The sequence below is a fragment of the Nannospalax galili genome, unplaced genomic scaffold (genome assembly GCF_000622305.1).
Source record: "Nannospalax galili isolate Female #2095 unplaced genomic scaffold, S.galili_v1.0 scaffold471, whole genome shotgun sequence".
Classification (NCBI taxonomy): Eukaryota; Metazoa; Chordata; class Mammalia; order Rodentia; family Spalacidae; genus Nannospalax; species Nannospalax galili.
In genome coordinates, this window is record NW_008330333.1 from 318919 (window position 1) to 335125 (window position 16207).

The following is a 16207-nucleotide window of genomic DNA, read 5'->3' on the forward strand; positions in this document are numbered from 1 at the left end:
TGTGTGTGTGTGTGTGTGTGTGTGTGTGTGTGTGTGTGTGTGTTGTTCAGGATCAAATCTGGGTCTTGGGCATACTAGGCAAGTGTTCTATCACTGAGCTATACCCTAGTCTGCTCATATGTACTTTAAATTACTTCTACATTACTTATAATACTTAATACAGTGTAAATGCTGTGTAAATAGTAGTTACACTGTATTATTTAAGAAATACTAGGCCAGGTGTGGTGGTGCACGCCTTTAATCCCAGCACTCAGGAGGCAGAGGCAGACAGATCTCTGTGAGTTTGAGGCCAGCTGGGAGACCCTGTCTCAAAAGACCAAAAAAACGGAAATAGAAAAAGAAAAGAAATACTGACAAGGGGAAAGTCTGCAGATATTCATGTTCAGTATAAATGTAGTTTTTATTTTCTGAAAATTTTTGGCACCCTACCTGTTAGTTGAACCCATGGATGCAGAACCTATGAATAGAGAGGACTAACTAGGTCTACTATTCCATTTTATGTAAGGGACTTAAGAATCTATAAATTTGGGTTGATGAGGAATCCTGGGACCAATATCACATTGAGGAAAAACTGTAACCTGCATGTGACCAAAAAGTGACCAATTGGTACACATACACAACATAAAATAATACAAGTGCCAGGTGTGGGGCCTGGAGAGATGGCTCAGCTGTTAAGAATACTGACTGTTCTTGGGGAAGACCCAGGTTCGAATCCTGGCACCCACATGGCAGCTAACAATTGTCTGTAACTCCAGTTCCAGGGGATCTGATAGCTTCTTCTGTCCTCCACGGGCACTGCATGACATGGGTGCACTTATCTACATTCAGGCAATACACACATACACATAAAATTAAAATAATAAATAAAATTTTAAAAAAAACAAGTGCTATATGTGGTGGTACACACCTTTAATCCCAGAACTCAGGAAGAAGAGGCAGGCAGGTCTCTGAGATTGAGGCCAACCTGTCTACATAGGGAGTTCCAAGCCTGCTGGGGCTGCAAGGAGACCCTGTCTCCAAAAAAAAAAAGAAAAGATACAAGTATCAAAAACTTATTTTCATCTGTATGTCCTCATGTGGTCAGTGTCCATTATATATTATTAAATGAAACTAGCACATTGAAGAAAATAATGTATAGTATTATTCCATTTTCATTTTAAAAAATAGTCTCTGGACCAATGAACTAACTCAGGGGGAAAAGGCACGTGCTGCCAAGCCTGAAAACCTGAGTTTGATCCCTGGGAACCAGATGGTGGAAGGAGAGAATCAACTCTTACAAGTTTTCTTCTGATCTCCACATGTGACATGACACATGTGGCTTCCTCAGCCACATGCACACACAAATAAATAAAATGTAATTAAAAAATTTAAAGATTATACTTTAGGGATGGCACTGTATCTCAGTAGTAGCGTGTTTGACTAATATGCATGATGCCCTGGGTTTAAGCACCAATACCAGAAAAAAAGGTAGAAAATATGGAAGAATTATGCACAAAACTGTAGCAATGATTACAGTGTTTGGGGGCATGAAAAAGTGCTTTTACTGCCTACTTTATCCTTTTTTTCTTGTTTCCAATAACCATGTATTTACTGTATAATTTTAAAATATGCATATTTATAAAATTTTAAGGCAGATCAGATAAAAAAAAAAAGAGAGAGTAGAGCCCCCTGAGATGTGGTTTGGTTTTGCCATGCTGGAGGTGGAACCTCAGAGTCTCCTGCATGCTAAACAAGCCCCCTGCCACTGAGCAACCTCCCAGTCTACTCCTGAGATTTTTCTATATACAAGTGGTCAGTTCAGTTTCAGGAGGATTAACAATTGAAAGGATACTCAAGGATATAAGTATTTTGTATTTAAGATACATGGTATATAAACAAGAAGTCTTTTATTATTAATGGGGCTTATTTTGGTTGCTGAGGTTCAAACCTATGGCCTCAAACATGCTACCACTGAGCTACATTTTCCAGCCTATTTATTTATTTATTTATTTATTTATTTATTTATTTATTTATTATTTATTAATTTATTTATAGATAGGGTCTCCTATGTAGCCTTAGCTGTCCAGGAACTTGCTTTGTCAACTAGGCTGGCCTTGAACTCACAGAGATCTGCTTGTCCCTGCCTTTTAAGTCCTGGGATTAAAGGCATGCACTGCCATACTTATCCTCCACTCCGCCCTGCCCCCATTTGTTGTTCTTTTTGAGACAGAGTCTCCCTGTAGCTCCAGCTGTCCAGGAACTTGCTATGTGGACCAGGCTTTGATCTCACAGATTTGCCTGCCTCTGCCTACTGGGTGCTAGAATTAAAGGTGTGTGCCACAATGCCCAGCTTCCCTTTTATTTTTTTATTTGGAAAAAATATATGTATTTATGCTATACAGCATGAAAAACATCTTTTTTTTTTCTCTCATTGCAGCTGGTTTGTTTGTTAGTTTGTTTGTTTGAAGCAGGGTCTCCCTATAGCCCCAGCTGTCCTGGAACTCACTATGTAGACCAGGCTGGCCTTGAACTCACAGAGATCCTCCTGCCTCTGCCTCCTGAGTGCTGGGACTACAGGCATGCACCACCACACCCGGCGAAAAACATCTTTTATTGTGATTTTTAAATCAGAGACTAGCTTGGAACTTGCTGAATAGCTCATGCTAGCCTCATATTCACAGCAGTCTTCCTGTTTCAGCCTCCTGAGTATTGACAATACAAATGTGAACCACCATGCTCAAGTTTATTACATTGTTTTTATAAAACATTGGGTATAACAAGGAAAACAAAATATTCATGTTTACCATTTCCTAGGATGTGGTGATAGCACCAATGACAATAATGCTTCTTTTAGTGATATTTGTCACCATGTGAATTTATTTACTATATGTAAAGTTAAACAATACCTTCACAAATCACCTAAAGTATGCTAACATCTGTTTTATCCTATATTAGTAGAAGGCTATGTGGTCCAAAAAAAAATCTATGCCTGGGAATCCCTTGGGATAGGGAAGTACCTGGCAGCCCTGGCTATCTTGGGACCTGTATACATCATCCTGCTTTTCTTCATTGAAACTGATATGTTCTGGTTACTGAAATCCAGGATTATTAACTTCTATAGGAAGCAAAATTTGGTGAGTAGATTAGCATATAAGTCATCTGAGGATAGGTTAATGCCTAGCTCCAGAGCTTCCTTCTATGTTCTCTAGATGCCTTGATTTTCCTCATGAGAGGAAGCCCAGAGGCCATCTGGCCATCTGTTCTAATCTCATAGCAGAACAGTGACAGCTGATGCCCAGGGACATCCAGAGGAAGAGAATCTGGATCAGCCCCCGTGACCCTGGTCCACATATTGGTCATCTGAGGTATCTGAAGGGCCAGCTCATGAGCTGAATAAGAACAAGACCCTGGCTTACTGGAACAACTTATCTTGCAGAACACTTCTTCCCCACTCAACCATGAACTAGACTAGAGAATAGTCTGTTTTGTCGGCTCTATGAGAATCTTCTAGAGGCCAAGGTCTACAGAGGAAACAGTAGGAAATGAGCTTGACATTCCTGAGCTTTAAGCAAAAATTGATGCTATGTGACTTGTGTACCTACCCCATCATGGTCACGTCAGTATAAACTTAATCTTGGATACCTGACGTTGCTCCTGAGACTGAGTGGTAGTGTGTGCATGAGCACTGTGGTCAGCTACAGTACCTTCAGGTTTTCCAGAGAGGTCCCATTCCTTCTACCTCCAGTCAAGATCTACATTCTACGCTCAAAAACAGTTACTTTTTCATCCTTGTCTCGGGAATGTAGGAAATGTTCCAAGATGTCACAGAGTCTGAAGATGAAGATGTAATAGAAGAGGCAGAAATCATCAAGGTTAATTTGGAAAGTATACGAAAGCAAAATCCACTTGTTGTTAAAGAAGTGTCAAAGGTAAAGTTAGACTCAGCTTTATTCTTTTGCTTGTTGTTTTTTTTGAGATAGGGTTCTGCTATGTAGCCTACACTGACTTTGAACTCATGATCCTCCTACTCAAACTCCTGAATACTATGATTATTGGTATGTGCCACTGTGAGGGGCTCTCATACTTGGCTTTAAAGCTAAGACCACTTTTCTTTTCTTTCCTTTTTTTGTTTTTTTTTTTTGTTTTTGTTTTTTTGAGACAGGGTCTCCCTTCAGCCCCAGCTGGCCTAGAACTCACTATGTAGACCAGGCTGGCCTCAATCTCACAGAGATCCACCTGCCTCTGCCTCCCAAATGTTGGGACTAAAGGCATGTGCCACCATGCCTGGCCCCAAGACCACTTTTCTTATGGCCATTTTACATACTAAATCAGCCTACTGATGGGCTTGTGGCCTACCCATAATGACACATGGCTTCCAACAGAGACAGATTCAATAAGGTTTCTCTGCTTGAGAATGAAATATACCTAGAAGTTCATTTTTACACCCAGAGATGGAGAATGCACCCTTTACTGTCTCTTCTGTGGTCCCCTGAATGACAGAAGGACTTGAGAGGAAATGAGAGCCATGCTTGTTAAAACTCAAGGAAGGCTAGAAGGAGAGACATGACTGACTCGACCTCTCCTGGATCAAGAAGACATTTATGGGGAGTCAAGTGGGATTTGAGCTGTGGAAGCTCAATGGAGCCTCTCAAGTGCCCCCAAGAGTCCTAGGAATAATTTTGAAAGATCCTTCAAACATCCAGGAATTTTGTAGCATTATTCCCCAAGGTTGTTGGTCATGTCTCCCTATAGCTACTGGTGGTTAAAACAAAAAAACCTTTAGGCAACTTCAAAGGCTTTTGTTTGCTTCAGGGACAAGAGAGGAAAAAGCTTACTTACCTCAGAGAGCTAAGATTACAATATTCAGGAACTGTAGGACAAAGGAAATTTTATTGAGCCCTGCTAGGAACAGTGGTTGGAGGAGAATGTAGGTTGGGTAATGGGAGGCTCTATGGGCCCAAGGGCAGCTCAGACCTATTAGGAGGCATATGCAGTGACTGCTCTCTGCCAGCCTCCTCTCTGCATTTCCTGTCTTCGATATCTCAGATCTATGAAGATAAGGTGCTGGCTGTGAACAAGGTGTCCTTCACTGTTAAAGCACAAGAATGCTTTGGCCTTCTTGGCCTCAATGGAGCTGGGAAGTCTTCCATTTTCAAAATGCTGACCAGGGAGAAGCCCATCACTTCGGGGGATGTCTTTGTCGAGGGTCTCAACATCAAGACTAACCTAAGGCAGGTAGGTGTAGCCTGGAAATAAATCTGGGAGGTTGACACAGGATTCAGGTCAGGAAGCTGAAATGGAACTTGATTTTCGTGTGCATCCTAGATGCCTCTCTGAACTTCAGGTCAGATGTCCAGCTGCTTACACAACACCATCTTTTTTGTCTACAGGAACCAGAAACTCAATGAGTTCCCATAGTATCTCCACTTCCCTTCCTGTCTTTCCTTAGCAATGAGTGGCACACATCTACCTGCCATTCAAGGCACTTCCAAGTCATCTAGTCAGCAGCCATGGTCTATGGAGGCTTCCACCTCCAAAATCTCAAATCTGTTCTTCCTGAGCCTGTTTCTACTTTAGTTACTCTAAAAGAAGAGACTCCTTCTTAAAAATACTTATTATTTTTTGTGTATGAGTATATTGCCTGCATGTAAGTGCACCTGTGTGGTGCAATGCCTGCCAAGGTCAGAAGAGGGCACCGGATCCCCTGGAACTGTAGTAAAAGTTAGTTGTTAACTGCCATGTAGGTACTGGGAATCAAACCCAGGTCTTCTGCAAGAACAGTCAGTGCTCTTAACTGCTGAGCCATCTCTCTAGCCCTGAGACGCCTTGTTTAAAATCTGCATGTGCTGGACAGCTTTAGTATCAACTTGACATACCTGGGTTGTGGGAGCCTCAATTGGAGAATTGCCTTCATTAGACTGGCCTGTAGCCATGTCCATGAGTCACCTTCTTGATTGTTGAGTGATGTGGGAGGGCCCAGCCCACTGTGGTGGTGCCACCCCTGGGTAGGTGGACCTATGTTGCATAAGAAAGCAGGCTGAGCAGGGACCAGGGGAGCAAGCCAGTAAGCAGCATTCCTCCATGCCCTGTGCTCTAATTCCTGCCTCCAGGTTCCTGCCCTGAGTTCCTACCTTGGGCTCCTGGATGAACTGTGACCTGGGATATGTAAACTAAAAAAACCCTTTCCTCCCCAAGTTGGTATTGGTCAGAGTGTTTTGTCACAGCAATGGAGAAACAAACTAGGACACTGCATCTTTCTTGATTTCTCTGTAGCATTTAGTAAAGCCAGCCTTCTCCAACTTGAAGCCCAAGCCCCCTTTTGCTGATTCTATGGCTTCCCTCTCTCCTTGTTATTCTTGATCACTAACACGTCTTTCTCAGACTCATTTAGTGTTTCTTTTATTTTTTTTTGAGATTGGTTCTCGTGATATAACCCAGGCTAACCTCAAACCCACGATCCTTCTGCCTCCCAAAAGTTAGGCTTGTGGATGTGTGCCACCATATCTGACTCCCAGAGAGTGTGGTGTTCCTAGGTGCTGTGTGTAGAGTCCACTGTACACTCTGTTCCTGCTTGGTCCTTTTTGTTGCTCAGACCTTTAACCATCTACTTGCAGATACTTCCCAAATAGCTGCATGTTCAGCCCAACTCTGGGTTATGCATTGAACTGTAGAACTCAGATTCTTTAACTGTGCAAGCCAGTCTCCATAACCTCTTTTAAAGTAGATAGCCTGGCATGGTAGTGCACGCCTTTAGTCCCAGCACTGGGAGGCAGAGGCAGGTGGATCTCTGTGAGTTCAAGGCCAGCCTGGTCTATATAGTGAGTTCTAGGCCAGCTGGTGCTACAGGGAAACCCCATCTCAAACAACAACAACAACAACAAATAAATAAATAAAGTATCTATAGATACATTATATACAAAGCACACCGAAAGTTTTGTATGTGTGTGGTTGAAGCTCAGAAAGAAGGGAGATAAATATCTGAAGTTCATGGCTAAAACTTCTCAAAATTGTAAAAGATATCAGATTATAAATAAATGAAGTCCTAATACTTCTAATCAGGATAAATTAAAAGAAATCAGTTCCTAGGACCATTATTATAATAAAACTTCACAAAATCAAACACGAAAGTAAAATCTTTGCAGGCAAAACATTTACACACATAAAATAAAAATAAATAAAGAAAAAATTTTTAAAAATTTATTTTTATTTTGTGTGTATGAGTGTTATGCCTACATGTGTGTAAGTGCACCTGTGTCATGCAATGCCTAAGGAGATCAGAAGGCATCAGATGCCCTTGGAACTGGACTTAAGGATGGTTGTTAGCCGCCATGTGGGTGCTGAGAATCAAACCCTGTCCTCTGGGAATCTAACCCTGCAGTCAGTGCTCTTAACCACTGAGCCATCTCTACAGGTCCAAAGAAATTTTTTAAAAGAAAGAAAAATCTTAGTTGACCCAGAGTTAAAAAGTCATCCTCATGAGAACAGCACTTAAACTGGCATCAGACTTCTGAACAGAAGACTGCAACAATGTAGGAAATAACTTACCCTAGAGCAGTAATATACTACATTCAATGATTCTTTAAGGAGGAAGACATTTTGGAGGCTTGGGGTGTACCTCAGTGATAGCACCTGCTTAGCATGTACGAAGTCCTTTGTTCAATACCAGTACCATACACACAAAATATTTGTAAAGACACTTTCAGGGGATTAGGGAGATGGATCACGTGGTCCAGTTCCAGCTGCATAAGCATTAGAACATGAGTTTGCATCCCCAGCACTCACACACACACAAAAAGGCAGCAGGTTCTATGTGAGACTCTAACCCCAGTGCTGTAGGGCAGACAAAAGGATCCTGGGGAATGGCTATCCATTCAGCTTTTCTGAATCAGTGAGCTCCAGGTTCAGTGAGCTGGAGTTGTCTCAAAAAATAGGGAAGAGTGGGAACTTGGAGAGATGACTCAGTGGTTAAGAGCACTGGCTGCTCTCGCAGAGGACCCAGGTTTCATTCCCAACACCCACATGGCAGCTAACAACCATCTGTAATTCCAGTTCCAGGGGATCCAACGTGCTCTTCTGACCTCTGCAGGCGTTGCATGACATGGGTGCACTTACAGCCATGTAGGCAATGCATTCATATACATTAAAAAAATTAAAGTTAAAAAAAAGAGGGTGGAGGAGTTGAAGAGGTGGCTCAGTGTTTAAGAGCACTTGTTGCCCTTGCAGATGACCTGTGTTCAGTTCCCAGCACTCACATGGCAGTTTACAACTGTCTGTAATTCCAGTTCTAGGAGATCCAATGCCCTTTTCTGGCTTCTATGGGCACCCACATTCATAGACACCCCCCACACACACATACAGTGAAAAGTAATAAATCTTTTTGAAAATCTATTTTAGCCAGGCATGGTGGTGCACACCTTTAATCCCAGCACTTGGGAGGCAGAGGCAGGTGGATCTTTGTGAGTTGGAGGCCAGCCTGGTCTACATAGTGAGTTCTGTAGCTGGGGCTACAGGGAGACCGTGTCTCAAAAAGACAAAAAAAAAAAATCTATATTAGAGAACGAGGTAGAGAAGTAGAGGAAGACATTTGATATCAACCTTGTGACTCCACATGTGAACACACACCCATATACCACACCCATAAAACTGAAAAAATGTCAACTGGGTGTGATGATTCACAACTATAATCCCAGCACTTAGGACTATTGGAAGGCAGGAGGATTGCCATAATTTGAGACCATCATGGGCTACAGAGTAAGATTCTGTCTCAAAAAAGAAAGAAAGGAAGGAAGGAAGGAAAGAAGGAAGGAAGGAAGGAAGGAAAAAAAGAAAGAAAGAAAGAAAGAAAGAAAGAAAGAAAAGAAAGAAAGAAAGAAAGAAAGAAGAAAAGTAATTTCAGGCAGAAGGCTTAGAAGGAAAGAAGCTCAAAGATGTAGAAAGAAATGATGAATGAAAAAAAAACAAAAGTTAAGTGTGAATTTTGTCTAAACACATCCTCTAGCATTTGTGGTATTTTTTCTTTTTTAAGATTTATTTTATTTTTTTATTAGTGTGTGTGTAGGGGGTTGTGTGTGTGTTTGTGTATGTGTGTGTGTGTGTGTGTAACTCACTATGTAGACCAGGCTGGCCTTGAACTCACAGAGATCCTCCTGCCTCTGCCTCCTGAGTGCTGGGATTAAAGGCGTGCACCACCACACCCAGCCCCAAGATTTATGTATGTGTGAATGTCTGCCATGTATGTATATGCACCATGTGCATATCTGGTGCCCACAAAAGCCAGAAGACATCAGAGTCCCTGAAGCTGGGGTTACAGGTAGTTTTGAGCCATGCGATGTGGGTGTTGGGAACTGAACCCTGTTCTTCAAGAGCAACCAGTGCTAGGCCATCTTTCTAACCCCATCATTTGTTTTCTTGATGATAGCCATTCTGACCAGCTGATGAAATCACAGAGCCATATTTGTAATAGGGCACCTTCTTGACCATAGCAACACCATGTTAAACTTTAGACTGACTCTAGTCTCTGAAATTATCAGGCAGTTGGCCCAGGGTATGGGAACACAGGTCAGCTAGACTCCAGTTGTCTTGGGTACAGAGTGTCCTGGAGAGCACCTGCTAACTGCAGATTTATGGCTTCTGTAGGTTATGCTTGGCTTGCTTCTGCAAAATAGTAATTGTTACTTAATAGAATAGAAATTATTAAGGGGGCTCTCCGCCTGTAAGCTTGGGAACTTAAACTTTTCACCCCTGGTCATGGTTTCTCTGTATAGAAGCTTACCCTAGAGATGACTTGGGGCTACTTGGGTTCTGACATCCTTGTGTAGTAGCACTGGCCAGCAACGACTTTCATTCAGCAAAACTTTGTCTGAGTGGTCTTCTCTGGTGAAGCACCCCACAACATATTAATTCGAATTTTCCTAATGGCTAAGGACATTGAACATTTTTCTAACTATTTGTTGACTATTTGTACTTTTTCTTTTGAGAACTATCTATTCAGTTCATTATCCCATTTATTGATTGGTGGGGATTGTTCAATGTTTAATTTTTACAGTTCTTTAATTTGTCTTGGATATTAATCCTCTGATGTGTGGCTGGCAAAGATTTTCTCCATTTTGTAGGCTCTCTCCACTCTGGTGATTATTTTCTTTGCTGTGAAGGAGTTTACTAATTTCATGTAATCCCATTTGTCAACTATTGTAATCCCATTTGTCAACTACTGTGACAGTGGAGTTCTGTTCAGATAAACCTTGTCTATACCTATATCTTGAAGTGCTTTACCTATGTTTCCCTTTAGCAGTTTCAAAGTTTCAGGTCTTATAACAAGGTCTTTGATCCATCTTGAATGATATTTGTATAGGGTGAGATATTTGGATCTAGTTCCATCCTTATATATGGAAATCCTGTTTTCCCAGCACCGTTTGTTAAAGAGGCTGTCTTTTTTGCCAATGTATTTTTTGACAGTGTTGTCAAAAATCAGGTGACTATAGTTATGTCAGTTTATTTGTGAGTCCTTTATTGTAGTCTGTTGATCTACATGTATATTTTGTGCAATTTTGTCACTATGGCTCTGTAATATTATTTGAAATGAGGTTTGTGTTACCTCTAGCATTGCCCTTCCTGCTAAGGATTCCTTTAGGTGTTTAGGGTTTTTTGTGTTTCCATATGCATTTTAAGATTGTGTTTTCTAGTACCGTATTGGGATTTTGAAAGGAATTGAACTAAATCTGTAGATTGCTTTTTTGTAATATGCCATTTTCGTAGTTAATTCTGCCTATCTATGAATATGAGATCTTCAATTTCTTCATTGTCTTAAATTTTCATTGTAGAAGTATTTCATATCCCCGGTTAGGTTTCCTCCTAAGTATTTTTGGTTTTCTTAAAATATTGCAAATGGGGCCGGGTGTGGTGGCACATGCCTTTAATCCAGCACTTGGGAGGCAGAGGCAGGAGGATCTTTGTGAGTTGGAGGCCAGCCTGGTCTACATAGTGAGTTCCAGGACAGCTGGGGCTACAGGGAGACCCCCATCTCAAAAAGCCAAAAAAAAATTATATATATTGCAAATGGGAGCCAGGCGTGGTGGTGCACGCCTTTGATCCCAGCACGCGGGAGGCAGAGGCCAGCAGCTTCCTGTGAGTTTGAGGCCTGCCTGGTCTACATAGTGAGTTCCAGGTCAGCTGGAGCTACAGGGAGACCCTGTCTCAAAAATACAACAACAACAACAACAAATGGAATCCTCGCACCCCCAGGGGTTCTTTCTCAGCAAGTTTTTTTTTTTGTATATAGAAGAGCTGCAAATATTTTTATGCTGATTTTGTTGACTTTGTTGAAAGTATCAGGTCTGGAGTCTTTAGAATCTTTTAAATATAGGATTATATCATCTGCAAGGAAAGATAATTTGACTTCTTCCTTTCCTATTTTTATCTCTATTTCTTTCTTTTGTTTTATCGCTCTGTCCAAAACTTTGAGCACCATATTTAATGGGGAGGAGAGTGGACACCTTTGTCTTGTTGCATATATTTTAGAGAAAATAATTTCAGTTTTATCACATTTATTATTATGTTGTCTATAGGTTTGTCATATAAAGCTTTTATTATGTTGAGGTATGTTCCTTCTGTCCCTAATTCCTTCAGAGATTTGTCATAAAGGGATGTTAAACTTTATCAAAGGTCTTTTCTGCATTGAGGTGATTATGTGGTTTCTGTAGATTTATTTATATGCTGACACTGATTAGTATGTGTCAAACAACTTTGCATCCATGGTATACAGTCTTCTCAATGTGTTCTTGACTTGCAAGATTTAAAGGAATTTTATTGAGAATTTTTTTTTTCGGTCTTTTTGAGACAGGGTCTCCCTATAGCCCCAGCTGGCCTGGAACTCACTATGTAGACCAGGCTGGCCTTGAACAGAGATCTGCCTGCCTCTATCTCCTGAGTGCTGGCATTAAAGGCATGCACCACCACACCCAGCCTGAGAATTTTTTAATTTGTGTTCATCAGGGAAATTGGTAGTTTTCTTTGTTATGCCCTTATCTATCCTGTTTGGATATCAGGATAATATTGACATTATAGAATGAGTTTGGTAGTGGTCCTTCCCTTTCTATTTTATGAAACAGTTTCTATTTTTATAAAATGGGGGCACCTTATTTGTTGAAACCATGATTGAAGGGTTAGACAATGTGAGAGATAAATAATGCCTAGCTACTTTTAACAACCAGAGGGAACCATAGTCCAACAACCTACAGACAAATTATACATACCAGATCAAGAAATATATGTCTAGGCAAGGTTTATCTGAGAACAATTGGTCTTTGCCCAAGCTTTATCTGCATGGCACATGGTAATTAAAAGTACCAAACTGGTAGAACTAACCGTCTTGGATGTTTAACAGATATACTTTGAGGCCTATACTAATTTGGACAGAGGGACAGAAATGACAGTTTTAGCTCCTTGCCCTCCTAGTCGACTAGTGCCAGGGGACTATAAGCATCTTTCAAAATGTCCTGTAACTGTGGTGAGTCACCTGTCCTCTTGATTAAGGAGGCCGTGGAGACCCCAAAAGATGGACTTTAACCAGTGTCCAGTCTACAAAAAGGAGGGTCAACACAGAGGAATCATTTCCTCTATGCTTCCAAGCAAAGCCAGCTATGGTTGAGTAGGACCTTTGACTTATCTTCACATAGACTGAACTGGTAAAAGAAAGGAGCCAGGCCTCCTCCCAAGCCTATGTTACCCCTGAGAAACAGATCCTCAAACAGCAGCCTTAAGAGTAAAAATAAATTGGTTTTTCTGGGCCAACTGTATGGCCTTAAACACCCAAAAAGGTAAGTATAACCAAAGATTAAAGGAGCCAATATAATTTTTTAAGAGTCCACATGTTTTGCTAAAGGCTATATAACAAGAAACAATGCTAGATAGGAGATACCTTCTTCTGAGTTGTTGGCCAGGGTGGCCCAAGTGACTCCCAGATAGTAACACAACATAAAACTGGGAAAATGAACAGCAGACCCCAATCTTATCTGAAGGAATATTGAAAACTGATTGCTGCTAGATGAGGAACAGCTGACCTTCCTAAAACAAAAGGAGACTTCTAGATAGGCTGACTAGATTCACTGGAAGGACAAGTACTGGGGAACGGCTAGGGGTGCCAACACCACAGCAGACAGTAGCAGAGAGGACAGAGAAAAAGGGCTTGGGGGGGAGGCTATGGGAGGGTGCCATCTGGGAAGTGGGTATATAGATGAATAAGGTTGTTTGGGATGTTCTGTGTGATATACACACAGAAAAAAATCAACAAATTTTAAAAATGAGTTATATTTAAGGAGGAAGCATAAAATTTATGTCATTGTTAAGTAGTAGAGATGATAAACATTACCATTGAAATCTACCCGATGACTTTATATCCATACACAGGTGCCAAGGATCTGAGTGCAACTGATCATGACTAGTAATAATCAGATACATATAGAGTAGAGACGCATGTGCTAACATCTAAGTGTTATTAGCAAAAGCAATGAGTCTTTCTGTAAGAAACTATATTTTAAAATGAAATGGAGATCTTTTTTAAAGGTTAAAAACTCATTCAATTTTATGTCTTACAGGGTTTATACTGAGCTCAATATTGTAAAACTGTATTAATTCAACTGTGAACCTAAAAATTTTATAGCCACTTTTGAAAGAGATGTATCTTTGCTCTGGAAATTGTTATTGAGTATCTTAAAGCTGTAATGAAATGCTTCTTCTAAAAAACAAAAAAAAAATATTAAAAAAATAAATTTTGAAAAACCCTTCTTTGGATGAGTAGCAGTTAAACTGAGTAGGAAAAGGTCTTTATGTGCTGATATAGGAAGACCTTTGAAATGTAATGTTCAGTTATACTGCACACTGAGCAATGGTACATATAGTAAAATGCCATTTGGCAAAAGTATACAAACAATCCTGTGCTGGGAGTATATGTCTGTGTAGGACCCTGTGTTAACACAAGAAGACATAAGGGTCAGAGATTTCAGTAGCTTTTATATAAACACTTCACAAAATCTATTTATTTTTTATTTTTTTTAAATTTGTTATTTGAGCTGGGTGTGGTGGTGCACGCCTTCAATCCCAGCACTTGGGAGGCAGAGGCAGGCAGATCTCTGTGAGTTCGAGGCCAGCCTGGTCCACATAGTTCCAGGACAGCTGAGGCTACAAGGAGACCCTGTCTCAAAAAAGATTCCCCCCAAAAATTTGTTATTTAGAGGCTGGAGATGGCTCAGTAGATAAGAACACTGACTGTTCTTGCAGAAGACCCGGGTTTGAATCCCAGAACCCACATGTCAACTAACAACTATCCATAACTCCAGTTCCAGGGGATCCAACAGTCTCTTCTGTCCTCATGAGCATTGCACGACATGGATGTACTTACCTACATGCAAGCAATACATACATACACATAAAATAAAAATAATAAATGAAATATTTTTTAAAATTTGTTTTTATTTTATGTGTATGAGTGTATTACCTGCATGTATGTAAACGCACCTGTGTCATGTCATGCCCTCGCAGGTCAGAAGAGGGTGTCGGATCCCCTGGATCTAGAGTTACAAACCATTGTTAGCCTCCATGTGGGTGCTGGAAACTGAACCCAGGTCCTCGCAAGAGCGGCCAGTGCTGTTAACCACTGAGTCATCTCTCCACAAAATCTATTTATAGATTACATGTCTAATAGGAAATATTTCAAAAGAGGAAAAATAAGGGCCAGCAAGATGGCTCAGTGGGTAAAAGTGCTTGCCCCAAAGCCTGGCAACCTATATTCAATCTCCCAAACACATCTAAAGGTAAAAGGAAAGAACCAATTTCACAAAGTTGTCCTCTCATCTCCATACATGTGCCCATCCCCCCTTCATCATATACACAATAATAATAATAATAATAATAATAATAATAATAATAATTTTTAAGAGAGGAAAGAGGAAAATCAAATCTTTCCTCTGGACTCCCAAAGTAGGGAGGTACTTGGTACTTTTGTTTTAGGCCATGCAGGCAGGAAAAAAGAACCACGCAACACTTTACCCATCCTGCAGAAGCAGCCTGTTTACAGACACCAGCAACTAAGGCCACGACCCAAGACTCCCCAGCATTATTATCATCCCACATAGGGCTCCCTCATGTTGTATGTTTGTTTACATGGCAGACAAAAGATGAACTAGGAGGCAAGGCCAAGGGAGGGTCCAGGCATTGCTGAGTTGGGGGTATGGTAAGCCTAGCCAGAAGAGGTTTCACTCTGATGCACCTCCCTCTTGGGGCTGTGTTCTAACTCAGGTGCGGCAGTGGATTGGTTACTGTCCTGAGTTTGATGCCCTGCTGAACTTCATGACTGGAAGAGAGCTGCTGGCCATGTATGCACGTATCCGGGGCATCCCTGAGTGCCATATCAGCACCTGTGTGAACCAGATCCTTGAGGACTTGTCCTTGTGTACATATGCCGACAAGCTGGTAAAGACTTACAGGTGAGATTTGGGGGTTCCTTCAGCTTTTTTTACCTCCAGTTGTAAGGTGAGCCCCAGTTCTTAGTACTGGAATGAAGAGTAAAACCTGTTAGCTCAGGCACAGAGTAGCTGCGTAGTTCATGCCACTGGGGGAGAGGTGGAGGGAAACTGACCTCTTTCCCTAGCTAAAGGTGTTTCTGTAGCTGAGAACAGGTATATAACACCATGTGTGATTGTACCAATAAGATAGGCAGACCTTTCTTCCTTCCACTTCATGTCAGGCTTCCTATTTTGGGTAGGCTTTATATTAAACCCATAGTTACCTTATCCTGGTTATGTCTGCTGAGGAAACTAAGGTATTCTGTCACTATTATCAGTGACAGAACCCTAATTCCAATTAGCTTACACAAAGCAAGGCACTCACAGCCCAATCAAAGATTCTCCTCCCCTCATGTTGTATGTATACTGTGCCTCTGTGGGTACATAGCAGTACTACATGCTTGGAACTGGAAAGTGGAGAGATGCTGCTAACTATGCCCGAGTGAATGCAGGTATCAGATGAAGGGTCCTTGTCCCTTCTACACTCTGTTGGCTTGAGTCTCAGGCAGCTTTTCGTATCTACTTACATAATTTGAAGAGCAAACGGCTTTACATTTGCAAAGTTTAGGATGGAGATTTGCACATAGTAACTGCTAGGTGAGTTAAAAAATATATATAAGACAGCCAGGCGTGGTGGCACACGCCTTTAATCCCAGCACTTGGGAGGCAGA

At 41.2% G+C, this 16207-nt stretch overlaps 1 protein-coding gene across 1 annotated transcript in view; it reads left to right on the top strand.

Annotated features, from left to right (window-relative positions):
• Positions 1–16207, top strand: part of LOC103744804 (ATP-binding cassette sub-family A member 17-like) — a 112732-nt gene that overhangs the window by 89388 nt on the left and 7137 nt on the right. Inside the window, 4 exon segments of the mRNA XM_008846654.2 lie at positions 2935–3113; positions 3786–3908; positions 5026–5214; positions 15271–15458. Coding sequence (XP_008844876.1) covers positions 2935–3113; positions 3786–3908; positions 5026–5214; positions 15271–15458 — 679 coding nt within the window.